Genomic DNA, 27,998 nt, shown 5'->3' with positions numbered 1-27,998 from the left:
TAATCATCTTTCTAAACCAGGGTGTCAGCGTAGAGGCAGTTGATCCAGTATTCCAAGCCAAAATGTTGGATATGCTGAAGCAGACGGGAAGGTAAGGGCTTCAAATCAACACATAAATAAGTAATCGAAAACATTTCGTATGCTATGTAAACTGTTTGCTTTTTCAGATACACACCTCAGAGTTATGTGTATTTATGGATATCATCACTGAAAAAATTCACTTGACATAAAAGTATTATCAATATGACTGCAGTGCATCACCTACCTAGTTATCTCTTCCCTCCCTGAATTACAGAAATCATAGAAACTTGCCAACCAGCGAATTGCCTCACATTAAAATTCTTGACTCTCACGTAGTCAGCCTGTGCTGTAGCTCCTCTCTCTTCAGCATATGGACTTACTATCTAATCACTTAAAATTGAAAGAGCTTGTGTTTTCCACATGTTTTGGTAGTTATAAGTATATTCGTATTTTGAATATTTAATTATATCTATAGGCATGTGAATTACCATTTAGGTGTAAAGACAGAAAAAGTAGTAAAACACAATCTTAGTAGTCTATCAATTTTGGTGATTTCAAGCTAAACCTCTCAACAGTTGTCATTTTTTTGCTCAGATTCTTTTACTGTGGAAAAAACTTCAAAATTTATGTTAACAAAAGGCTCAGCAGCTGAACAGAACAGTGTAAATTGCTTTTTGACTGAGTTCCTAGTTCTACTGCTGGTTTAATTGATATTTAATACTTTCATGACAGTGGATCCCAGTGTCCGTTGTTCACCACGGACTTTGTGCCTGGAGAAGGCAACTCCCAGAGTTAAGGAGTTAAAGAGTCGATGTTTACTTGAATGCTGAAAGGTAAAAACTGGCTCCAGGAAAGTGTGGCAACAGGGTGAAAAACTGTGAGCCTCACCCACCACTGCTAATGTGCATCTCTTAATGATAGCACTCCTTTGTCACACTGATTCATTTCCATGTTTTCAAGATAATATGGTGAATAATTTCAGTGTTTCTAATGGTGCTTTTTCACACCTGTGTGTTTTTCATCTCTTCTTAATTTATACCCTGTTAGTGGAGTGTTTCTTTTCATATCATAAATGTTTTACTACTTCCATTAGGAGTCCCTGAATGCCCTCTTTGTTTCAGGCCTGAGATGGTTGTTGGTTGGTATCACAGTCACCCTGGCTTTGGCTGTTGGCTTTCTGGTGTGGATATCAATACTCAGCAGAGCTTTGAAGCCCTGTCGGAAAGAGCCGTGGCAGTCGTAGTGGATCCCATTCAGAGTGTCAAAGGAAAGGTAGAGTTTGTTTTTCTTTGGGGGTGTGAGGTGTTGGTGGGTGTATATCTAGGTCCTTTTTTTATTAGCACAGCATCTCAGTTCCCATTTATTTATTTGACTATAAATTAAAATGTTTCTTCTGGGAAGCTTTCATAATTAGACTCAATCTAAAATTGAAATTAATCAACCAATCATGAAAATCTATAAACATATTTCCCTCATATATTAAGAATATTATTTTCAAATTTTAAATTCTGTAATTGTTCCCAATTTAATCAGCTGCCATTTAAATAATTATGTTTAAATAAAAAGGGTTTAACCCTTTAGTGGTTTGAAAGATCATTTAGGAGTGATAACCCCAGACCCAAAATATTTTATTAATATTTTGACAAATAGTTTAAACAAACTAAACTTATGAATAGTAAGTGGTGGTGAATACAGAACTTTAACAGCTAGTTATAAGGCTTTGTTTTGCAGATGTTGCACAGGACACTTTTTAGCATTGTGTGTTCCAAATGTTTTAGACAATGAAAACTTGCCCCAAAGACTGGGTCTCAACCATTCACATTTTTGAGTGAGGACGCAGATGAATGATTAAGTATGTTAAATGATTCTGAAAAGAGATTAACTTGCAAAGCATATTGGGTTATAGTTGTCCTTTGTTGAAATCTCTTTTGTTCTTGTTTAGTTCTTTTTTTTTTTTTATTTCTTTCTTTCTAGCCCCATATGCCATTTTCCTATTTCCTGCCTCATGACAGCAGGGAGCAGCTCTATTATCACCTTCACAGAGCTGTCTGCAAATGTGAGAGGCAATTCGATTTTGCTCAACCACAGGGAGAGTGGATTAGAAAAACTACAGAACGTACAGAAATTGGCTAGGTGGTTACTGCTTTAAAATACTGCTGAGGTGTCTTGTTTGAGCATGTATTTCCATTGTAGTGCAGAATAATCGTTAAAATCACAATATATTTATGAAATCTTTTTATGCATTTTTATAAATACTTTTTATAGTACTTAAAATAAATATTGACTTGCAATGTATCAGACCTGTATTATAGTAGTAGTGCAGATTACATTTATATCTGTTCACTAGCTCAGACAAACAAAATATTACTGTTACTTCAGAGTGCTCATCTGTTATGAATTTATAGTCCAACCATTTCTGACGAGATATTATTATGATAGATCAAAATTGGGGTCTTTCCTAAATCATGATCTTATTAGTCTTGATTTAGCTTTTCAGGATAGAAGCTTTCCACAAAAGAAATAAAAGATACTAGCACATAAGAGAATTCAAAATAAATAGCATCTGATTCTTTGGTAGATAAAAATCTTTTTACTCATTTAATTCCTTTGACTATATGTGACTATTTAGTTGGTGTACAAGTAAAAAATAAATAAAGGCATTGATTTGTGTTCATTTTTAAAATTAACTTATGGTATCCCACCACAAAATTTTAATTCATATCCCTCATATGAAATACTCTTTGTTTTGTTCTAGCTGATGCTGTCAAAATTTTGTCCTCTTTGTTTAAAAATATTCAATAATTTTCACATTGGAATATCAAGTATTCCTTTTAGAATTTTCCTGCCATGTTTAAGTGATGAGTAATCATTGAGGCCTGGTTTTAAGGGAAGGTAGCACTGTAGTTTGTAGCACTGGTTAGAAACTGACAGATTGAATTTCCATGGTAGTTTGACTCAACTGAGAAGGAGATACTTTGAAAAGAAAAATAAAATGAACTTAGACAGTGGAAAAAAATAGTCTTATTTCTTTTAACACAGTACATGTTACAGTTCTGAGAATTAAAAACCTAGCTGAAACAAAATAAAGTGGGTTATCAAATGTTGATTTGTATGGCTTTTAATCATTCTTATTGGTTTTATGACACATAGAAATATTAATAAATGTAGTAAGATTTGTACCACCTTCTAAAATAGTAATAATGAAAATTTCGTAATAATTTTCATGTCTTGACATCTTAAATTATTTTACAAAAAGTTTCCATAATCTAGGTTTTGTGTTTGATATGGGAAAATATTTGAGCAAAGTCTACATAGCTGTCAAATGTGAATGATTCACATAATTTATTTTACTTTTAACATTAAGAGTTATGTTTCATATCATGCCAAAAAAGCATCTAGTCCCATATACACATTGAGGCTGCTACTATATTCATAAGTTGACTAAATAAATTTCGGAAATTGTAATTCTTTCAGAATTGTCTCAAAATTATAAGAACTATAAGTGAGTATAAATAAATATCATGGCCTGTGTATATTTTTATCATTCCAAACATCTTATTTGTTATATGACTTTAAATTCCTAAGTTTATCGGTATTTTTCATATGTAATTTATCAAAGCTGTCAAAATGTATTATGAGGCTACTGTTGACTCAAGAGTTGAAATTATAAACCATATGCAAGTTATTTAAATTGAGACTATAGGTCTTGATCCATGAACTTCTCGGAAGGAATGTTTATCTCTTCTTTTATATATCCCATTTTATTTATTGTTTATTAAGTATTATTCTGAGTATCATATTTCATCAGTTTTATCTTTCATTAATGGTGTTTTTCACGTCATTACAGTATTATAGACTTTGCCATATAAACAAACGTAGAAATTTAGGAAACAGAAAGTAACCCAAAGGATTGTCTTAAGTCATTTTTTACAACAAAAGTGATTTTTACAGATTGGCTAAGTTGTTGGTTACCCATCCTGAAATCTTTCTTTACCACATTGCGTAGTGTGAGTGTATAAATGACCTATATATGAGTGATATTTGAGCTTGGCATTATATAAATTGATTTTGACGCACCTGATATTTGCCAACTAGCAGCCTATGATCAAGAAAAGAACATGGAAGCAGAAAATAACAACAGATTTATAAGCTATTAGCATATGTTGAACTAAGGCATGTTACATAATTGACATATCTAACATGTATTATAGTGATGCTAGCCAAGGGTAGTTGTGTTCATATTCTAGTATAGTCATTATTGCCAGAAATTGCTACTGAATGAGCTAAATAATAAGAAATATGATATTGTTTCTTGTGTTTTAAGATAATTGTTTCCTTAGTTCATTTGTAAGATGTGCCAGGTCAGAGACCTGTTCCTTGGGTTGAAACATGAATTTCGTGCTTGTAAATGTTGCTTTATATACTTTCCATGCATCTGACCCCATCTATTCATCTAACATTCGGTTAGTTTAGTGAGTTAAGGTTTTATTATCTTATTTGTTTACTCCTTAGTTCAGGGAAGGTAGTGATGCGGTACAGGTTGCTGACTTTGGAGTCACATGACCTAGGTATATGTCCCCCCTCTCACATTACCTGTTCCGTCCTGGGTAAGTCATTTAAATTCCCTGAAACTCAAAGTTTCCTCTTATGTGAAATGAGGGGTTTGAACTAGATGACATCTGTAATCCCTTCCATCTCTTGAACATGCTATGACTTAGAATAAAAAGAGCTGTTAAATAGGTTTTGATATTATATGTCCAGCAAGGTTCCAACAAAAGTCCTGTAGGCAACTGACCAGTTTCCCTTCAAATTTTCTTTTCTGTATCTGTAATGTAGGGAAATTATTTTAAAATACCAGTGATCGCTTATCCCATTTTTGTAAGAGATTTTTATTGGGGGCAGGGGGATTCCTGTGTGTGTTACCTGATTTTCTTTTGACATATTGCCATTTAGAGGACTTTCCTGTGATAATCAGTTGTTAAAAGCTATCCAACATCTCCAGATAATCTGATAAGGATGGCTTAGTTGATAAAGAGGCGGACATGGGATACGATCTTGATTGTTAACTCAAAGCTGCTTCTCCGAAGTGCCATTTAGTCACAAGTTTATTATATATAAATTAAAGTTCCCTTTCACCCCAAAAGTACAGAGAGTTTAAAGCTTGGCAGACATTGCAATTAGTTTAGACAACATACAGAAACCTCCGAAACTTCAAGGTGAAAATAAGAGTACCAGGTTAGATTGTAGCTGCCTTATCATCAGTAAGCTAAGTCTGGGAATATTTTGCTGGGTTGGGAAGACCCTGAATTTTTTGGCCTTGGTTGTCTAAAACAACTTTTTGAGACCCAGCACCTGCATTCCTGACCAAAAGGGAGAATGTTAACCTCTTAACTGCTGGTTTGCTAAGGACTTAAAGTTTTCCAATAAGACTATAATGCTTTTCCAATAAGAAATGGTGTGGATCATAAAAGAGATCAAAAGAGGAGTCAAGATTTTTATCTTTGATAGCCTATCCTGTCTGGCTCTGACTAGCAGAGTAGCTTTTGATAGGGTCCAGATAAAAGTATCTATTTGAGGCTCTGTTTCTCTTATTGGCCTCCCACATATTCATCCTTTTCTTTCAAATTGGAGTGATTTATTATACATCAAAACTTTTATTAATGAAGAGTCATAGAGTAGTTATAACCATCAGCTACACCTGGATCTAATGGGATTTACAGATTATGCTGTTTCTTTATGGCCCACAACAATAAGGCATAGAGTATATCATCAGGGAAATATGTGACAGGAAGAAAAGATAGATTGGTCATATGGTGAGGGTGAAGGATAACAGCTGAACAGCCAAATTCACTAATATCCTCATTAAGTCTGAAAATGTTGAGGAAAGTCTTCAGCATATTGGGTGGACCTACTGTGGTGAGCTTATGGGAAGGACATGAGCAAGAATTACACAAAAAATGAGGATTGGGAATGGAGCCTATAGATCTATTTGAATATTGAGAATTTCCCAGATGGATTTTTTATTATTACATTGTAATCCAGTCAGCAAATGGTTTTTTTAGTTTTGGCCTTATTCTGGGAAGGTAGAGTTGAACAGTTCCAAAATATTAGGGATTTTGGAATTCAAACGAAATATTATCATAGAGACTCTGTCCACAAATAACTTATAAAAAGAACTATGGTAGATTGAAGGGAGTGTTATATTTGATGTTAGGATATGGGTTCAGATTTAGCTCTTAGTTTATTCCCTACTTTCATGACTTTAAGTCATTTCTCTTTTCTGAAACTCCATTTCTTAATTTGAAAAATGAAGGAGTTTAACTAGATGATATTTCTAAAAGACTCCTTCCTGCACTAGCTCTGCAATCCTACATGATGAAGCAAGATCCATTAGAGAATTACCAGACATTTTCCTAAAATTGTGTGGTACAAATAGGTCATAAGATAGTAGTTGTGTGCATACATTAAATGCAGCAGCATATGAGACAACAAAGGACAATATTGTTTGGAATGACTTTACAGAGGAGCTAAGACTAAAGATGAGTCCTTGAAGAACAATTGGACTAAGCAAAGAGAAGTAAAGAAAGTCTTCTTGGTGCAGGAGCTATTATAAATAAGGAAAATTTCACTTCTTCAAATTCAGGCATCTGTCAGTGCAAAATCAGTTACTTTTCAGCATTCTCAGAAAAAGAACAAGAAATTGGATGCTAGTGTGGAAAAGGAGAACAGAGAAAAGGTGTTGTAATAACTCATTTTTCTGAGCCCTAGGAAAGACATCTATAATGATACTTCCTTTTTCAGGATGGATCCTTTACTTAGTTAACAGATATGTATAAGAAAATTCAAATTGTATGATGTTTTAACTTTTCTAAATATTACAACAAGATTTCTTTATTAGTTTTGTTTAAAATTTTTAATTCTAGTTAATTAAGATAGTGAAGAGCAAGGTCCTAACACAGATGTAGGAAATAAATGTTTCTGAAAATTTATCAGTGAATATTTGTGTAAAATTCTTAAGAAGATGAAGCTATTAAGGACTAGCAAGATTATTCCTTTCACCTTTTCTAGACAGCCCAATTTAAGGATACTATTTCTAGGTAATTTGTCCCAGGAATATAGTTTAATAAAAAGACTATAGTAATGTCATGGTCAGAATTTGGCTTAAGAAGTTGTCTGCCAATGATCACTAGTTTTTATTCCAATTCTTAGCTTAGTTGTTTATTTACTGAAAGACTTCTGTCTGCACAAGGCCTCTAACATATCAAAAAGATATGTCATACATTGCATTTAGCTTTAAGAATAAGAAGCATAGTTACTTTCTTTAGTCCAATTCACTTTGGATGTGACAATGGGAAGTTAACTTATTAAAAAAACAAGATGTTAATATTGATTTGTCAATAAGTATTTTGCCAACTCATTTATTGTTGGACATTATACTTTATAAATTTTAACAACTATAATTCCAAATTTCCAAATCTTCTAAAAATTGCTAAATTTTGCAAAATTAGAATTACCATTTTCCTCCTTGTTACTCATTAGCTGGAATTTAGGAAAGCAGAATAGAAAAAATATAAATTCATTTCCATACCAAATTTTCCCTTTCTAGCTCCTAGTATAAGACTAAGTGCTATTTGCTTCCTGTACTTTTGCAATCAGATTGAAGTCTTGTAGCAAATTTATTTAATCTCTCAAGATAACTGGAAAGAAAATATTTAGCAAAAAATAAAGTAGTTAAATCTTAAGGCCTGTGCCATACTCCATAATTCTGCTTACTAAAAAATTAACTTCATATATTCTTTTGTTAATAGCATTGAATTAGGAAACATTCCAGAAACATAGTGACTCGTCTATGAATATACAAGTAATCCTGACAAATTTAGTATTCAATTTGAGTTCCTCTGACTCCAGATCCATCCTTCATTCCATTATACTCACTTATCTCTCAAATTCTTGACTAATTCATTATGACTTTATATGAACTTTGAGGAATAATGAAAATTCTAAAAGAGGCTGAGTCAGAATGCTCAAAAACAAATTTTAAAGCCTTAATAAGAACTATCCTGTTATATTTTGTCCTTTGAGAGTAGCATTCTTCAATAATGATTCAATCATAAGGAATCCTTTCTCAATTCTAATGCCTTATAATTTTTTTCCCATTTATTCTGAAGGTTGATTGTTTTGTACATATTTCTTTGTTATCTCTCCTGAACTCCTTAAGGGGTATATTTGTTGTTTGCTTTTCCCCCCCCTCAGTGCTTTGTACAGTGTCTGGCACATATTGGTGCTTAATAAATATTTGTTGACTGATTTCTAATTTTTCTAACATTTTATGACATGAGATTCATAGCTATGTTATATCAATGTGATACTTATTTCACTTTTTTCATATTAGAAAAGTTATGTAAGAAAATAGGCAATTCTCTAGCACTAAAAGGAATGAACCTATATGGAAAGGAATCATTGTTTCTGGTTTCTTATATATGTTAGTATGATAGAGGTGATTGGACATTTGGGAAGCATGATTGTCTCAATGTAAACTTAAAAAAAATTCTATAAAATAAATTTTTGTTGATTTTTGTCTTTACCTCACTTATATTTCCTGCTGTATTCTTCACCAGTCCTCTCCCAATAAGACATCTCTTATATGAAAAAAGTTCAGCAAAACTAACCAGCAAAATTGAAAAAGAATTTATTTGCAGTGTTCTATCTCTTTGGGCCCCAACCCTTCCAAAGATGTGGAAGTAGAAGAATTGCCTTCTCATTTCTTCCTTCCAAGCTTTGGTCTTTATAAATTCATAGCATTTGATTTCATTTCATTGTGGTTCTTTCCTTTTGCATGTAACCTACTTTTTTTTCTTTTAAACCCTTACCTTCTGTCTTACTGATCGTAAGGCAGAAGAGTAGTAAGGACTAAGCAATGGGAGTTAAGTGACTTGCCCAGGGTCTCACAGGTAGTTAGTCTCTGATGTCAGATTTGAACCCAGGACCATCTCTAGGCCTGGCTCTCAACTCACTGAGCCACCTACCTGCCTCTTCTCCTCCCCCACTCCATAACTTTTGGAGGGTTAAATGTTTTATCACTGTTGCTCCCAAAGAAATAGGAGTTTCCTGATTGGTTATTGTGGTGACTTCCTTCTTAGACTCCTTGAAATGTCTGTTGGTCCTTTTTCAGCATTTTCTCAAAGCTGTAGTTAAATTAGATATTTATTCATTACCACAGAATCTCAGAATGTTAGATTTGGAAGGGTCCTTACGTATTACCTAATCTGTTTGTTTCATAGATGAGTAAATTGAATTCCTGAGGGATGTAGCTCTCAGCCAGTAAAACAGCAGAGCATTAAACTTAAGACTTCTGATTCCAGGTCTAGGCTGCAATTTCCCCACAACCTGAATAGCCATGCTGCATATTATAAAACATGGTTAACCATTTTTGTAGCAAACTATAATAAATGTACTTCCTGCCTACCAAAAGAAGGTTTATGAGCCAGTGACTTTTAAGAGTAAAGTCAATTAGTAACTAATCATTTATAAATGCCTATTATGTGCATTGTGGTAAGGGCTAGGCATACAAATAAAAAGACAGTTCCTGTACTTGAGGAGCTTACAATCTAATGGGAGAAGATAGCACAGCGAAAAACCCTGAAACTCAGGGATAAGATGGCAGCATTTTTGTTTTACCTATAACATGTATCCATGTGACAGACAACTCACAATAATCTTAAAGCCAAAAGTCTCAGACAAATTGATGGGAAAAATAAATCTTAGAAAGCTACCTGTGATTTTTATTTTTAGGGGTATTGATCAAATTTTATATGTATGAAGAAAAATGATGAAAAACTATCTATTGTTTTAGGAGTTTTTTAAATGCTTGATATAACTTTTATATTGCTTTAATGTTATGTTCAATATTGAACCATTTGAAAGCAACACTGAATAACTTAAACAACCATTCCTAGCAAAGCAATTGATCTTTGATCATTAAAAAGCATTTTCCATGTGAGATCTAAGATGTTTTAGCCTTGACCAGTAGTTTCTAGATTTATCAATCCTTGAGTTTTGAGATTGTCAAAGGAGAGCCAGTTCTAGTCCATTAGAAAATGAAATGGAATTAGTTGTTCATTTTTGACAGGCTACTGAATTGCCTTATGAGACCTCTATCTTGGACATGAAAATTCTTCTACTTGATTAACAGTATTCTGAGAATTCTACCTACTCTTTTAAACTAAGCAGATTTCAGCATTAACAGCTTCTAGGCTTGCTCAAGATAACTTTGATACTATTTATTTAGAGCATATGACTCCAGGGATATTGAAGTGATAAAGTTGTTAAGACTCTAAGGCATACTAAATTCATTCTTTTTATAATTGATGCTAATGTCTAATGTAAATAATACTTAGGTACATTTTTTATATAAAATTTCTTAAGGAATTACATACCTTTACAACTACATTTCTTGTTTTATTTCTTGAAGTCTAAAGGAGAGGTTAGCTTTGTGATACCAAAATAGTAGCTTAGCTTTATATTTAAAGTTTACAAAGCACTTTCCTCACAACGACCTTTTGAGTGTAGATAATGAAAGTGTTGTTGTTCCTATTTACAGACTGGGAACCTGGAACTCACAAAGGTTCGGTGACTTGAACATCTAGTGAATATTGGAGTCAGAACTTGAATCCAGAGCCTTTGACTCTCACATTTAGTGCTCGTTCTTTCCACCTTACCAGGATGCCATCCATAGTCTCTGAACAGTTCTCTGATTTAAGCAGTAAATGTTAGCTGCTTAAATTTTTTTTCTGAAATTCAGCCAATCCTCAATTTATTTAAAGTAAATTTTTTTCAGAGATGCTCTATTAAATGCTTAAACACTTTTTGCTGTACTAATTTTTATAATAATCCTTTTGTCTTCATTAAGGCATGTATCTTCAAAACTTGTGGCTTACCATTGGAGTTCTGATGCATGTCCTCACTTGTCAAGATAAATGTATTATCCTGCAGTCAGCTCCCCTACTTCCAGTATATTGAAGTTGTACTACAGATCTAGCCATAGTAAGAAATTCTCCAAGGATAAAGCAAGAAAATGTACATACTCATAGGAATCTCTTTTCCGGAGCTAAAATTGACATTTTATAAATAATTTCCATGTTGCAAACTTGAGACTCCCAATCACAGCAATTCAGTGATATGTATTTGGCATGAGTCAGTTTCAGTTCTTAGTGCTTTTCATTGGAAATGGCATCAAAAGTAAGATTTCTCTGAATTTTTAATGCTATGGGTTTACAAGGGACAGGAGATGTTCTTCTCTTAAAGATGTCTGACAGTGCATGGCAGCATAAATAACGAAATGGTCATAAAGCCAGCAGCACTTCCAAGGTCATTTGCCCTTTAATTTTTAAAGAATCTAGAAACAAACTAAGCATTTGATAACAGGTCATTTGCAGGCGATAAAAGATATTTTAGATGGGACATTGCTTCTATTTCCACACCTGGCATATTCATATTATATCTTTTACAGACCAACTTTATTCACCAGCATGTTTGTTTAGAAATACATAATTCAAAAAATTAAGTTTTGGAATGTCAACAAAGAATCTTCACATTTTGTCATTGACTTAGTTCTGAAAATGGCAATCTCAAACCAACCTTTCTTTTTTTTTTTTTTGTTTACATTGCAGTTCTTTAAAATGCAATAGATCTCACAGTGAGCTGCATGTAGAACTCTTAAAAGGCTTCCAGAAAGTTTTCTTTTTAAAAGTTCTACTACAATTTCTTATATACTAAGAAAATTTACCTTCTTAGTGCTATCACCCATAAAGAAAATCCAAATAATTGATAGTTTATAGAGAAGGAGATTGCCTAAAGACCTATGTGGTTTTCTTTAAAATGTCTTGTCAATAAACTCTTTTTAAAGGAGAATTTGCAAAAAATATAGATTGCTCTGTATAGTATATATTAAAGTATAGGTTATTAAAATAGGTTAGGATTTTTGAAAAATTGTCTTGTCGAGTGACCTGCAGCTGATTAGAAAGAACATAAGTTAAAAAATGAATAGCATATTGGATGAATTGTAACATATTCATTAGTGAAGCCAAAATAATCACGAATTTAAACTTAATTTGGAAATGATTGCAGTTTTGGCTCTTCAAACCAAACTCATTACTAAAATCAAATTCTGAGTCCTTGACCCTTGGTCATGCTTAGAGTAAATAAGGAACATAGTTATTGATTTTCAAACTATTAAGCTTTTACAAGCTAAGACAGATGTACAAAATGATGCAGTTTTTATTTTGTATTGGCAGCTTCCAAATATTTAGTATCTATTTCCAAGAGTTGCAATTAGTAAAGCAACCATGGTACTGAAATCCGCACATCCCACAAGCTAATTATATTTGCAAGGTCAGAGTGAATACATATTTTCAGAAAAATAAAGGGTTATATAAATATGTGTCTTCTACTTGGCTGTTATATCACAGTTTGTTGATCTGGAGTATAATGTGTACAATTCACAAATTTGTCTGATAACAGAAAGTGGTGTGTGATTGTGTTTATTTTACTAACCAGTATATTCACAGCAATCACTTCCAAATATCTCTCCAGTAAAGATGTGTTAATTACAAAACAGACAAGGTCTTCTATTATATTAAAGCTACTAACAAGAAGACAGCAGGAATCACACATGTAAATAGCATCATCAACCCCTATTTTAGTCCTCTGTTTTGATCTGTGAGTTGCGCATAGACCAAAGGTGCTATTAAAGACTGAGTGTATGAAATAGGCAGCATTATATGAACAAAATTTATTCAACAAGAAAACAGACCTTTAACATGAATTTAACAAGCCTGAGAAATTATAAACTATCATATGCTGCAGATTCATGCAGTGATAATAAACAAAAAAGGAAAGTAAGAGGTTTCCCTAAGCTAGCCAAACTGCTAATGGTTTTGTTATAAGCTGTCTACTGTTGCAGTGACCTCTGAAAAGTCTCAAGGCACTTGTACCAGAAAATATTAAATGGTCAGGATGCTGAATAGAGATTCAGTGTGGTATATTGACTTCAGCCTGGAAAAGCATTTTTTAAAGGTCTGTCGTCATATTCCTGAAAACATTCATCTTTCTTGAGCTTGGAGGTTTTTGTTTTTACATATTAAGAGGTAATTTTGTATAGTCTGTTTTGGGTAAATTGTTTGCATTAACAAGGTGTAGGCTGCTTTAGATTAATGGACATGTATATCCGTTATAAGAAGAGAAAAAATTTAAACTGCCAAATTTAATTGTTGAAAAAATTCAAAGAGTTGAAAAAAAGTGGACTTTCCCCCTGTACTTTAATTAATCCTTGGGGGTTCTCTGTTCATGTTGCTGTGTCTGAGATTTCCATTCTTAACTATGCAGTGACCACTTTGCTGTCATTCTATTGCATCATGCTGTAAATACACAAACATAGAGAAAAGCCTTCAGCTTGTACACACCTCCAAGTGCTCACCAGGGCTTTTTCTTGAATCTTACTGTGGCATAATTAACACCTACTTCACCCATTGCTCATTAGTACACCGGACATTAATGAGTCTATTTATTTTGATATGCTCTAAAGGAAGAACCGATTTGTTCTTGCAGTGCAGAATGCAATTATAAGAGTGTACAAAAATTAAAATGTAGGTTATTTTGCCGTATTTATGCTTTTATTGCGTACTAAGTCTAATTTTGGTCTGCAGGTTGTTCAGCATGTTAGCTTCCTTAAGACAGTTGCTATAGTGATGGCAGCGAATTCCTTTAATCTTGGTGTAGTTAAAGTATTCGTTTTCTATTGGTTATAAATGCTATTAAGAAATTGTTACTTTACTCATTTCATTTTGTGTAATCCATCATAGACTAGTTGAATGATATGTTTAGATGCTTAAATATTTTTCCTCTGGATTTCTGAGTAGAAGTTGAAAATTTTATATTTCATTTAACAAGACATGATAACTTTTCAACTGATCTTTCTTTTCCTTCTCACAAAGTTTCACACCTGTTTAGAAAGGTTATGAATTATAGAGATTTCACATGTAAAATAGTGGTCTGCTGCATTACCATTAGTTAGAAAATGTTCGGTGTCAAAAGTATATAGGTATTAATAGTATTATGTTTTGGGCAGTGCTGCAAAGTCCAAAATGCTAAAACTTCATGTACTCTCAATACCTATGTTAGAAATGAATAGCTATATTAGACGAAGTATTTATACCAAGATAATGATGTTTTTGTTATATTGCCATTAGTAGGTAAGATTAGTCATTTCAAATTTCATTTCTGTATGTGTCTTTATTTTAAAATATGATAAGATAACTAGTAAATTTGAGCATCTCCCAGAGTCACTATTTCTTGTTTTCTTGTGATAAATGTGTTAACTTTTTCAGCACCCCGCCCCAAAATGAAATTAGATTGTTTCCTTTTTTTAACCAAATAATTCATCATGGATTTATACTTAAAAGTTATGCCATCCAATGAAAATGTTCCACCAGGAATATATAGATCTTCAGGAGATGGTTTTGATTTTTGTTACTTTATGAATAAAAAAATAACTTTCACAATAAAACTAATGAATGGATTCTAGAGGTATATGCTTATTCAGCCAGACCATGTTGACATATAGAAGAATTTTAAAACTGAATCGTTTTATTCATGAAATAATATGTATTAAATTATTGAACTTTATTTGGTACATAGATAACCAGTTTGAAATGAATTTACAAACTGACCAGTATAGTATAGAAGCCTTGAAATGCTCTATTTCTCAGGATGTTTTAGTTAGTTAACAGCTGTCTCTCTTGAATACATATTTCTTTCATGGCAGTCTTTTAGAAGGTGTGATTCCCCCCCCTCCCCTTCCTTCAGACTATCTTCTTTAATATCTAGTATTATTGCACAACCCTTATTTAGATTCCATTTTCAATTTATTTATTTATTTTATTTTTAGATTAAGGTAGCTTAATTCCCATTTTTATTCCTTGTTTCTCCTTACATTATAACAATATACATTTTAAAGACAAAACTCTTATATTATTTGAGTTTTAAGGACAACAACTACATTTGGAATGTTTTATATACCAAAACATTTTTCTTTAAAAGTCCAAAGGATTACAACTTTATAACATTTGTAGCTTTATGTAGTGCTTAGTGATAATAAATAGCGAGGTTGGTGTTCAGTAAGCAAAGAGCTCTGAAAGGTGAAATTGTGTTATATAAGAATGCAAAGCCTTTTATAAAAATATGTTGACTAAATTTAGCAGAAGGAAGTTGGCCATGGGTTTTTTGTTTTTGTTTTGCAGTGATCCCAGGAATATGGTTATCATTTATATACTGTGCCCCCTAAATCTCAAATGACCTTGGTCTTCTTACATTGTTTCTTACTTATGATCATGACACTGGTATGGACTTTTAAACCCATCGGCTGATATTCAAACTCTTCCGTAGTCACAAGGAGTAAAAGGCATCTGACTAGGAGAGAATACAGGAGGCAAGTTCCTTGCTGGCTATAATTTTGTTGTCATTTCAAGTATCGTGGTGGTATAATTGATGTGACAGGCCTGGGCCTTAGCTGTGGTCCCTTACCTTGTGCTCACTTTCAGTTTTAGTCTCTCTTTGTCATTCATTTGGATGAGGTAAAATTTAGGTGACAAAACATATGCACACCAATGGAGGCTAATATAATAGAAGCTTAGCAATGACGTATTGCAGTAACAAGGATGCAAAATTAATATTTTTCCTCACATGAAGCTCATGAAAATTGTAATAATTGGTGTCACCTTACATTACAAGATAGAGGGTGGTGTGCTGATGGCATAGTCAGCAGGAGGCTCTTTTTTATTAATATTATAATTAAATGATTTTCTGGAAATAGGCCAAAAACAGATGCAAGTTGATCATGCCTTGTCCACTGTTGCTTGGAATCATCACTTGCAGTCTCTAAAAAGAATTGACCTGACACCTTGTTTTTACAGGTTGTTATTGATGCCTTCAGATTGATCAATGCTAATATGATGGTCTTGGGACATGAACCTAGACAAACAACTTCAAATCTGGGTCACTTAAACAAGCCATCTATCCAGGTAATGCCTCTGTTTGATAATGTGCTAAATTCTGATTTACAATATGGGACCTTTATCAGGTTAGTAATTTAAAAACCTAATATGTCATTCTAATTGGTATGGTACTCATCTTTACAGTTCTTTGGAAGATACTTGATAATGGGGACTTGAATGATTTAATAAAGATCCTTTTGAATATTAAGGTACTCCTTTTAGGAACATTTGAAAGCATCTTTCCCTAGAGAATATTTTCTGATTTTGCATGTTTGTGATGTTATTAGATATAGTTTTGGGTAGATTGCATTTTGTTTTTAAGCTGTTGGCATCTCTTGCCAAAAATCAAAGGACCTCTGTAGCATTAGTCAAAGAAGAACTAATAAGTAAAAATCAGATAACCGTGAAAAGAAATTTCAGATATTTTTAATGTTCCTGAGAATTTCCCTTTTAATTTAAAATTTGACTTTTTAAAGCTAAAAAAAAAAACCTTAAAAAATATAAAATGTTTTTCAAAGTTGGAGCCTATATTTCGGGCATTCAAGTGAGACATATTTTGTTGCCGAGAAAGTGTTGAAGTGTTTATGTTCAGACACTAAGTATCCTCTTGAGTGATTAATGTTTTCTTTGAATCATTCTCATGCCTCATTGTTTTTACACAGACCTTTATTGCCTATAAAATTATTTTAAATGTGCCTTTAAATGCATGAATATTTGTGACCTTATAGCTAATTGCTTCTCTGAAGATTAATTAAAAGCAGAGAAATAGTGGTGCATGTGGTTAAATAGAGCATACAGAACAAAGACAATATAGTAGCCATTACACCTCCCCTTCTACCTAGTACTCTCAGATAACTGTCTTTGGGGATTTGTGGCTTTGATTGTTAAACATAGTTAAATCTTTATCAAACTTTGACCATTTTGCATTTTTATTTACCTAATTCTATAACAATCCTTAACAAAATAATTTTGATCAAAGTGAAACATATACTGAGTTAAAGAGCCAAATTGTGTTGCTCTTGATTTTTATAAGTGAAAACTGCAGAGTATAATGAGTATGAAAAAAACCTACTAGTATTTTTGATTGGGTACAGACAAGCCCAAGCATGCATGTTTCAAGAGAATATATTACTGGACCTTTTTAGCCTGTAATAATGACCTCCCTTGTAAACCCCCATAGCATCTTACTGCTTCATTATTTTTTGCAAAAGGTTAAGTAGCATCTCACAATCAAAGATCATTGTGATTATAGCATGGTATAATTCTGCCAGAAGTTTACTAATTGCTTGTCAACAGCCACCTGTTGCATAGTTCATCTTTTAAATTAAAGTCACTTTTCAACATTAAGTGAATTTAAATTTTATTAATGTACTATTTTTTATTAAGAGTCCAGGTTACATATATTTATTTTTTCAGTCCTACATTTTCAGGTATTAAGTGAAATTCTCAGATTTTCTTATAAAGTATTATCCAAACTAAAGGTAAAGGACCCTGCATGTAGTATAGTTACAGTGTTATTGTTTCTTTTATTTTGTAGATTGATTTTCTTCAAATTAAAATCTGTAAATATATTTATTTCACAGTTTATATAGTGCCCATCAGAATGACATCTATCTTGGTGTTTTACAGTTTTAAGACACTTTTAAAATATTAAAATACTCAAATGAGGCAAAGCTAAAAAAAGTAGCGGAACAAACCCTATATCTTTTCCTTACTTATTTTAGACTCACCTATAAAGAAAGGAAACAAGAAAGAACCAAAGTAAGCAGTAATATTCCCTGATGGAGTTTTAAAGTATTCATCAGAATATGTAATAAAAGGGTCAGCAGCTTTTTAAAAGTAGGTTGGCACATTGATAACCCCCTCCTCTCTTCTGGTATGACCGGTTATAGTAACTTTCCACCCCAAATGGGAATACCTTCTGTGGCAATTAATGATACTTTTAGAACTTGTTTATAATGAATATAGTCATTTCAAACTAAAGATAATACATTTCTAAAGAATTTACCTTTGTGTCATTTAGCCCCACGTTCGAATTGCGTATTTTACCATTGATTGTGGTACTGTATTAGAGATTTTTAAAATTATTCTGATATATCATCATATACACAGAAGACGTGAATTTTAACCTCCAGCATATCTATGAAATATTGAGAAATTAGTAAGATCTTCTTGAAACTTAATTGGTACCTAAATTTTTCTTTTTAGGTTTTCATCATTAAAATTACAATGAGAAATTCTTTTTTTCAAGAATATACTTAGAGCAAATGAGGATGGACTGACTATCTACATCATGGAAATATAATAAATGTTTTAAAAATATTTTCAGCTCCTAAGAATAGCTTTGTGTTGTTTTATAATGTTAAATTTTCTGAAAAACTGCCCCTCTACCCACAATAATTAAAAATCACCAAAAATCTACTTAAATATATATTGCTAGAAAAATATTTTAGGCTTTTTTTTTTAAAGTATATAGTATAATAAGGGGCAGGGAAATTTGTATTTGAAGTTATTCTAATTTAGTTCAATCAAGCCTTCTTTTACATAATGTCTAATTTTTTTTTTTGCCTTCAAAAAGTTTAGATTACAATTGGCAATTCAAATCAGGGTCTATTTCCTGCTTTCCCTTAGCAAAGGCTATAAAGAGAAGCAGGGTAATATTTATTGAATTCTTCATTCTGGCAGCCCCATTGGATTTGATTTTACATATGTTTGGGTCTCCTCATTTATCTGAAACTTTCCATGATCCAAAATAAGTTCCATTCCTAAGCCTTTTGAATATGAGTCCACTTTACTTGCTTTATAAATCTAGGCACATGGACTATAAAGTGGTACACAATGTCATCCCATCTGGTGATACCAGTGACCTATAGCTACATTCTGCACTGCTACAATGTGGTCTTTATTATCTCTGAAGCACTCACCATTCTTCCGTGTCACATCTATCCCTGACAGAACCCATCTGCCATAATTGCTTTTATTCTTTAGAATTAGGTACCTGCTTTGTACAGAGCATTGTACTTATCTGACTATTTTTCATGTCACCTGAATTAAATTATTTGGTCCAGAGATAGAGATGAGTCAATGGCAATAAATAAAACACCACTTCTTTCTCCCTTTTTTAGAATATGTCTTTTTACTTTTTAATATGAGCGCCATATGTTCTCGGAACTCACTTGAAACAAAATAATAAAGCCACACTATGAAGAACTGATTGAGGAATTGTTGGGATTTTGCCAGTTGTTTACCCCCAAATTTCCTACTATTCACCTGCTTAATTCCTCTTGCAAGCCCCTCTAAGCTTAGAATAAATAACAACTCAGATCAATGCTATCTTTAAAAGGCCTTTACACTGCATGGAAAAGAAAGGTAAGCAAGGAATTCAAGATGTCAAACTCAGAAAAAAAAAAATTCCAAAAGAATTAATCCTGTTAGGAGTAGTTAGAAATATTATTTGTTCCAAAATTTGGACATATCATAATTAAATGGACTTACATGGACTATCCCATCCTTGATATATCATTTCAGTAGCAGCTTTTTCCCCCGAATTCTAAATATCTAGCTTAACAACTGAATTTGGAATACATTCTGTAGGCTAGAGATTGATTACCTGTATTTTCATAGTCTTTTTTAAAAAGTTTGTGAAGCAGAACATAAAGTATCAGTCTTACTTGGTTGTCAAGAAAAATAATGTTTAACTTTTTTTCTTTTAAATAGCAAATTACTGTGATCTTTGCTATTTTCCCATTACATAATTAAGTGAATAGTTTCAAACTTAAGGAAAAAGCTGTCTGCATTTAGAGTACGTCCCCACCAAGTGGCAGCAAGTGTTTGTGGTTTTATCACATATGAAATAGATTGGATTTGATTGAATTTATTCTTTTGGAAGCCATATTGATTTTTATCTACCACCCTGGGACATTTTTTCCCTCTTAACTGTGATAATTCAGCATTTTTCCTCATTTGAAAATTAATTTAGTCCAACAAGTTTATCATATTCTAGGCCTTAGAAAAAGACAAATATGCAAAACTAGTCTTCCCTCAAGGAGTTTATGTTCTTCTAGACTCTGTACTTTGCAGTTTTATACTGTGTTCCCGTTATCTGCCCCTTTCTGCCACAGTTTAGTTTAAATTGAGGTATATTTACTTCAGAAATAATTTCTTAGCATATAGTTGCTAATATTTTGCATTGCTACCTATGGCAATTTTGCCACTGCTTTTTGGCCAAAATATATAATCAAAAGCCAAGAAATTATTTCTTCAGATACCTTCTTCAGTACTTGAATTAATCTATTTTAGGATTGTTATTCTTCCCTAGAGTTCAGATGTCTAATGGCTTTTTATACTGGCTACAACTAATACCTGAAATTATTGTCACTTATTGGTTCTGTTGGGGAGTGGCTTTCTTGGCATGAAATTTACTCAATCTATTCCTGACCCATCATTGACAAGAAACTTTTATTATTTAATCTCGATGGAATTTTTATCATTTAGTCTCTGCATATGTATTCATAGGAAGGTAAACTGTAAAACAAATTTGAGGCAGATAACCTTTTAGGCACAAGTTGAGTATCAAAATGCACATTGTCCTGTGTACAACTCAACAGTTTTAAAATGAGTTTTATTCTTCACTAAAACTACTTACTTTGGAAAACTAGTGTGCAACATCATCCTTAAGTTTCTACCTTTTTGCTGTATATAGAAAGAACTAACTATTTGAATCTACCACCAGAAAAAAGCTAAGAATAAAGACCCTATTCAGGGATATAGGTAGAAACAAGTATTTATTAAGTGATTACTATGTGCTAAGCATTATGCTAGGGACTGGGAATGCAGAGACATTTTCTTATATCTGGTACCCCCCACCAAAAATGTTGGTGAGGCAGCATTTTTGTTCAGAGCATCCCAAATTTCTTAGTTTGGTTTTAGGATACCATATATGTAGATATGTACAAAATAGATTCAAGATAGTTTTAGGGGAAATTTTCATGTAGGAGATGGTGCTTAAGATGAGCCTTGGATCAGTTTAAAGTTCCACCAGCAATACATTAGTGTCCTCTCCAATATTTGCCATTTTGCCCTTATTATTTTTTTAGCTAGTTTGATTGGTGTGAGATACCCATGAATTTTAATACAACAAATAAAATAAATATATATATTTTTAAAAGATAGCCCTTGAAGGAAATTTGGGATTCCAAGAGGTAACAGTAGGGAGGGAGTACATTCCAGGCAGTAGAAAGGCATGAATATATAATAAAGGAATTAGATATTTGACTTTTTTGATTTTCTCTTTTGATAGCAGCTAAGACAGAGAATTAAGTTGAACTCTCCAGCAACAGATCTAGCAATTTTTTTGTGTGTGGTTATCCTTGAGCAAGTCAGCTAGCTCAGGTGAGACTGAGCTGCTTTGTAACATACATATAGCAACCAATAGAAGTTAACCTCTCATAATCTCACTTTGTAAATTTGTTGCTAGAAGTGATTGTCCTAATCCTGAGTCATATTTCAGAAAAACATACTCTTTACCGTGGACAATAAATGTAATAGTTGTCATATATAGAGTGTCAGGACCTATAGTAGATGTTAAGATGTTTAGTATATTAACTTATACTTCTTTAATTATAGATTTAAAATTTTAAGTTGCCCACCTCCTTTCTAATCACTCAATTTTTACAGGCATTAATTCATGGACTGAACAGACATTATTATTCCATTACTATCAACTATAGAAAGAATGAGCTAGAACAGAAGGTAAGTTTTCATTTTTGTTTTAGAGAGGAAAAAAAACTGTTTATGGCATGTTGCAATATTGTGATTTGAATTTTAATTTGACATTTTTCTTCAGTTATTATTGTTTCCAGTATTTTCTTCTGTATACTGTTTGTGTTGCATTATAGAGCACAATAAAGGAAAGGCTCCTTTAAAATAGGTTACATATTCTTTCTTCCATAAGTCATGTTTAATTAAGGCTAATCACTGGATGCTAAAAAGCAAGAGAGAAGTGGCTAATAAAAATAATTCCAGTGTAATGTTTATTTTGACAGATTACAAAACCTTTCCTTTTCTTAGCTTTGTGATTTGCTGATTAAATTTTTGTTACCCTGTAAAGTTGCAGGATTTTGCAAGCTTCTCTTACTGTAATTTGTAGCTAACTTATTAACTAATGTGGATTTAATTTCTTTAGAGTTTTCAGGAAATACATTGAATGAATTTGTATGTATATATTCTGTGTGTTTTAATTTGTTTCAAGTTTGCCATTTTAACCCTGAATAAATAATAAAAAAATAAATCAGAAGAAGGCTGAAAATTTTAAGTCAGGCATGATGCCACACATTTGTAATCCTTGCTCCTGAGGATCACTTGACCTTAGGTATCATGAGCTACAGTGGGTTAAACCAGTCAGATGTCCATACTAAGTATGTCACCAGTTTGGTGAAACGTGGGTAATGGGGAACCATGAAGTAAAATCAACCTTGCCCAGGTCAGAAGTAAATAAAGCAGGTCAAAAGTTCCTTACCAATCCAGTAGTGGGTTCAGGCCCATGTACACTGAACTTCTATCCTGTGCAAGATAAAGGACCTAGATTTCATGAGAGAATAGAGAGAGAGAGAGGGAAGAGACAGAGAAAAAGAGGATAATTGTGTTAATGGCCCTCATATTCAGAGTTACCATTCTCCCAATTTCTAAATTTTTAATATCTTGAGTAGATAAAGATTTTGCTATTTTCAAATATTTTGAATATAACTTTTTTCCTACCTAGTTTCAGTTAATGTGAACTTCTGCCTCTTGTTTAATATTACTGTTTGACTTATTTTGCTTTTCAAAATTGCAGTTGAGTCATACTCCAGAATAGTCTCATTGAACAAAATCTTTATTTTGTCTCTTTAGAGCACTAATTTAACTATTGATGTTTAGCTATTCTTTTTATACTTAGATGCAGACACATTAGGGAATCCAGTACTATTGTTCTCAAGGTGAAAAAACAGTGCATCCATAAAGCTATATAAATATTTGTCTCCGTGTCCATTTGCATTTTGTTGTTTTCTTTAGTGTCTTGATAAGTACATTTCTACTTTTTTTTTTTTCATTTGTCATGAAGATGAGTGTAGACATAAATATATTTTATGCTCAGGACACTTTTTTTCAAGTAGTCCATACACATTTTTCTACATAAGAAATGTGGGATAGCTAAACATTAAAAGATGGAAAATATTGATGTTTTAACCACATGTTGGTTAACATCTAGCCATTTGGAAATATGCAAATAATTAAGTGACTTTCAAATTAACATCCAGTTTCGGGATATCCTATACCAGAGTCTTTGGATTAAAAATTACATTTTAAAAAATTAATGTTGTTTTTTATCTTAACTACTTTTCATTTAGTATTAGAGGCCCTATTTCCACTCTTGCCCAATTATGTACTTTTGTTGTTGTTAGGTCATTTTTCATATCTGGCACTGCCCCACCCAGTTACCCCCAACCATGTGCACTAAATTCCAAAACCTAACCCTCTAACTCTTGGGCATAATACTAATATTTTTATGAGGGAACTTTTTTAAAGCTCCTTAAGTGGTAGAGAATCCAACTCTCACATCTAGCCTTGAGAAAGTTGTCAGAGTGTCAACAGTCCAACATGGACTGTCTTGACAACAATAATGTCTTTGAAGGACTAGAGAAGGGAGGCAGAGCCAGCATGCTACTTCAGCACATCATTCCAGGAGTTCTTCATTGCATATGTAGCTGCTGATCTCACCAACTTAGGTTACCTGACCATTAACAAGGGAAAGAAGGTACTGGCTTGCATTTCCGCATCTGGGATTTCCCAGTAGCACTAAAACCACATGCCTAGTCCAAATCCTTATATTTTTAAGAAGGGTGAAAATTATTTACCAGTAGTCTCCAGAGTTATGAATTGAGGGCAGGGAGGGAGGTTGAATCTTTGAAAAATAGCTGAAAATTGGTCTATTCATGATGACTCCATATTTTTACATTTAGAAATTAGGTTATGCAATATGTTCTAGGCTCATGTGCATAAATAAGGCATTTTGAGTCTATAAATTTATGATTATAGCTCTAGGACTGGAAGAAATCTTAGAAGCCATCTAGTCCAACCCCTTTATTTTCAGATGAGAACATGATAAATTTACTCCTAGTGTCTTAAGATTGTTAGAAATATTGTAAACTTAGAAACAGGCATATGTATATGTGTAATAACTTGTTATGTTTAATTTTTAAATTCATTTTAAGGAACTGAAATTGTTAATGCAGGTAATTGTGACATGACTCTTTTTCAGATGTTGCTAAATTTGCATAAGAAGAGTTGGATGGAAGGTTTGACACTTCAAGACTACAGTGAACATTGTAAACTCAATGAATCTGTAGTAAAGGAGATGTTGGAATTAGCTAAGAATTATAATAAGGTAATTATTTCTAGTAATTATTTAAACTTTGGAAGTAAAATTGCTTTTTCTAATGTCAGTTAAATATCTTCAAATTTGGAGATTTTTTTCTCTAAAATTTTATTACTTTTTTTAGATTCTTTTTTAATCAGATATTTTATTTAACCAATTACATGTAATAACAACTTTCAGCATATGTCTTCCAAAATTATAAAATATCTCCCTTCCTCCCCCATCTAGAGATGATAAGCAATTTGATCTAGATTATAGATTAAAATTATATTACTTTTTAAGATAATGAAGCAACAACTTATACATTGATATCTAAGTTTTTCCCCTAAACTTTCTTGATAGTCAATTATAGAGTTTTTAAGCCAAGAAAAATAATACTCCTTTGAAAAGTGCAATCTAATGCTGATGAAACTATTTTAACAGGTATGATTTGGCTATGTAAACCATTAAGTCAGCTGAAATGCATCATTTATTTTGTGCATGCATCATTTTTTTTTGTGCAATCTCCTTTGTTTCTCTTTTACTTTCATATATTTACATGTGATAATTTTGTTGTATTAAGAAAGTATCAGAAGTATTAGAAAAATACTTCAGATGATGGTGGAAATATAATAATAGAGTGTAAAGTATGATATAGTCTGCTCTATATTGAAGATACAATGTTGAAATAAAATGAACCAGAACTCAGGGTATGTACAATTCATCTTAGTGTTAAAGCAATATATATTGCCCTTTGTGGAAATTCCAAAATTCAAGCCTTAAACTAAAACTGACAGGTCATTGGAAACTAAATTCCAACAGAGTTAGCTTGGTTTTGAAGGGCAAGCACTGATTATATAGCACTCCTGCTGGAAAATCCACAGTAGTGCTAGGGTTCAGAGAAAATGCTTAATCTTTCTAATTTACAGTTTGATGCTGTGGAGATTATGAAAAGGAAACAAAATATTTAACAAATTTAAGATTGTTAGCCTACTTTTTTCTTAAAGATGTTTTTGGTTTTTTTTAATTACCATACATTTATTAGGTTATAAGGCAATATATGTCTGACAGTATCTATCTCACCTGAGTCTACCACTTCTCTACCAAGGATATATTACCATAAAGTCAGCATTGAATATTGCATTCATAAATATTCTAAAGTACTTTAGTTTTGTTTTCCTCTACATTATTGTAGTCATAGTGGCCTTTCTCTTCCTACCACATCCAGATTTGGACTCTTACTTTCCTCCATGATTGAAGGAAAATAAAATTTTTTTGTGTATTTGAAACACAGAAGCAAATATCCCTGCTAAATCAGTGCTTTTCTAGCTGTCTTTCTTGCTGTTGTTCATCAGAATGTTTTATCTCCCATCTCCATTTCTTTCCACATACCTGGAATGTACTCCTTCATTCTTGCCTCTTAGAATCCCAAGTTTCCTTCAAATATTAGTTTTTGTGCTACTGAGACCTTTCCTGATCCCACCAGTTGCTGGCTTTTGTGATTCCTTCAGTTAGTACAGCTTCCTTTCTCTACCTCCCGCCTCTCAAAAACCTTTTATTTGTTTTCTGTGCATTTTGTATTTCTTATTTATATTTGAATTTGTTGTCTCTTCTGGTGGAATACAAACTACTTGAAGACAGGGACTATTTTTTTTTATCTCTATTCCCAGGGCCTAGTACAGAATGGACAATTAATAAATGTTTACTGATTGGCATTATAACTAATGATAATCGAGTTTTCAAGTCATTTATGATTACTCTGTTGTCTAATATATGTAATACATAGAGATTAGGACATTTAAATAAGTACTAGGTAATCAATTTCAACTCTGAATTCAACACAGAAAGAACAATTTAGGAAATCTAGATTTTCACTTTTATTCATTTGGTTATCTCCTTAATTCTTGAACTAAAACACCCACATCGCTGCTATTCTAACTCACCTAATTTATTCATGCCAGGATGCATCTGCTATTTTTGTGTCTTATTTTAGTATTTTGATTGCAAAATTTGTAAATGAGTGTGCAGGTGGAAAAATGAACTGCAAAAGAGCATTACTTCTGTGGGTGGTAGAGGAACAAAGGTGGAGAGCATGAAGATCCATGAATAAGAAATATTTTCCTGCCCCCCCCCTTTTTGTCCACTCGTTTAACCTTGGAATGCTGTAAATCTTGTGATTTCATGTGGAAATATTAGCCTATTTGGGTGCCAAAGGAATGTTTGCTTTTAAAGTAATAATGATAATAAAATTATAGATTCAGATCTAGAAAGAACTTCAATGGTCATCTAGTCCAATTTCCTCATTTTTCATATTAGGAAACCAAGACCCAAAAACATTATGTGACTTGCCCTAAGTCACACAGATGGTTACATAGACTGGAATTCGAACCCAGATTCTCTAACCTTTAAATCATTATTCTTTCCACTTGACAATATTCAGGACCCAAAAGTATTCATTTAGAACACATGACTGCCTCTAGGTTATACTACAAAAGCCAAATATTAAATGACAAAGTTTCTGTTTAAATGATATTTTTGCTACCAATTAAATGCTTAATAATTGATAAGTTTTAAAGTACATATAGGAATTAAAGGTTTTCATCATCTAAAATAAAATTTAACATAATAAATTTAATACCTGCTTAGATGTTTTAACATAAAAATAATCCTAGTCCATCAACATGAAGCAAATGTTATGTGGAAAGCCCAATGGTTGATGTTGAAATCACAAAGATAAAAAATATCTTCTGCCCTCCAGAGTTTACCTTGTACTATGAGGGATAGAACATGTATATAAATAAATATAATACTTTGTAAGTTGAGGAAAAGGACACTTAACAACTAAGAGTCAGAGAATAAATACTTCCTCAGAGACTGTAGAATCTCAAGTGAGCCTTGAAGAAAGACACACTTTAAGAGGTCAGTATTTGGAAAGAATGGACTAGAAGCACGTTCAAAAAGCATTAAGTTCAAGGAACAGATAGCAATCCAGTTTGTTTGAGGAAGAATAGCATAAAGCAATTTTGAAAAGGTGGATAAGAGTCAGATTGCAGACAGTTAAAACTTAAGTCTTAGAACCAATAGGGAACCACTGAAGGCTTCTGAATAAGACTGACAACAGATCCCATACCTTAAGAACCTTATTTTGATAACTACATGAAGTTTGGATTAGAGAGGGAAGAGACTGGAAGCAGTCTATTACAGCAAAGCAAATAACAAGCAGCTCAGATAAAGCCTTTTTCTATTAATCATAAAACTTTATTTGAGCTACTAAATAGATATCACCTAGAATTAACCAAGATTTGTATTTGTAAAATATATAGCATCAAAATTTTTTGTTAGTTTTTTTGTTGTTCCCTCCCCCCCCCCCCCGATAAGCATATAGAAACAATTGTTTTTAAACCCTTAACTTCTGTCTTAGAATCAATAATATGTATCCATTCCAAGGCAGAAGAGTGGTTTGGGCTAAGCAGTTGGGGTTAAATGACTTGCCAGGACACAGCTAAGAAGTGTCTTAGTTCTGATTTGAACCCAGG

The 27,998-nt window shown here is 32.6% G+C and overlaps 1 protein-coding gene across 3 annotated transcripts in view; it reads left to right on the top strand.

The window, feature by feature from the left end:
• The window catches only part of PSMD14 (proteasome 26S subunit, non-ATPase 14), a 106,886-nt gene that overhangs the window by 69,343 nt on the left and 9,545 nt on the right, over window positions 1–27,998 (top strand). For all 3 annotated transcript variants that reach the window (XM_044669833.1, XM_044669834.1, XM_044669835.1), the window contains 5 exons: window positions 21–91; window positions 1,143–1,293; window positions 15,990–16,097; window positions 21,747–21,821; window positions 24,367–24,492. In XM_044669833.1, coding sequence (XP_044525768.1) covers window positions 21–91; window positions 1,143–1,293; window positions 15,990–16,097; window positions 21,747–21,821; window positions 24,367–24,492 — 531 coding nt within the window. The remainder of the gene's footprint in view (window positions 1–20; window positions 92–1,142; window positions 1,294–15,989; window positions 16,098–21,746; window positions 21,822–24,366; window positions 24,493–27,998) is intronic.

The sequence above is a fragment of the Gracilinanus agilis genome, chromosome 3 (assembly GCF_016433145.1).
Source record: "Gracilinanus agilis isolate LMUSP501 chromosome 3, AgileGrace, whole genome shotgun sequence".
NCBI lineage: Eukaryota > Metazoa > Chordata > Mammalia > Didelphimorphia > Didelphidae > Gracilinanus > Gracilinanus agilis.
This window is presented reverse-complemented; position numbering and strand designations above follow the sequence as displayed.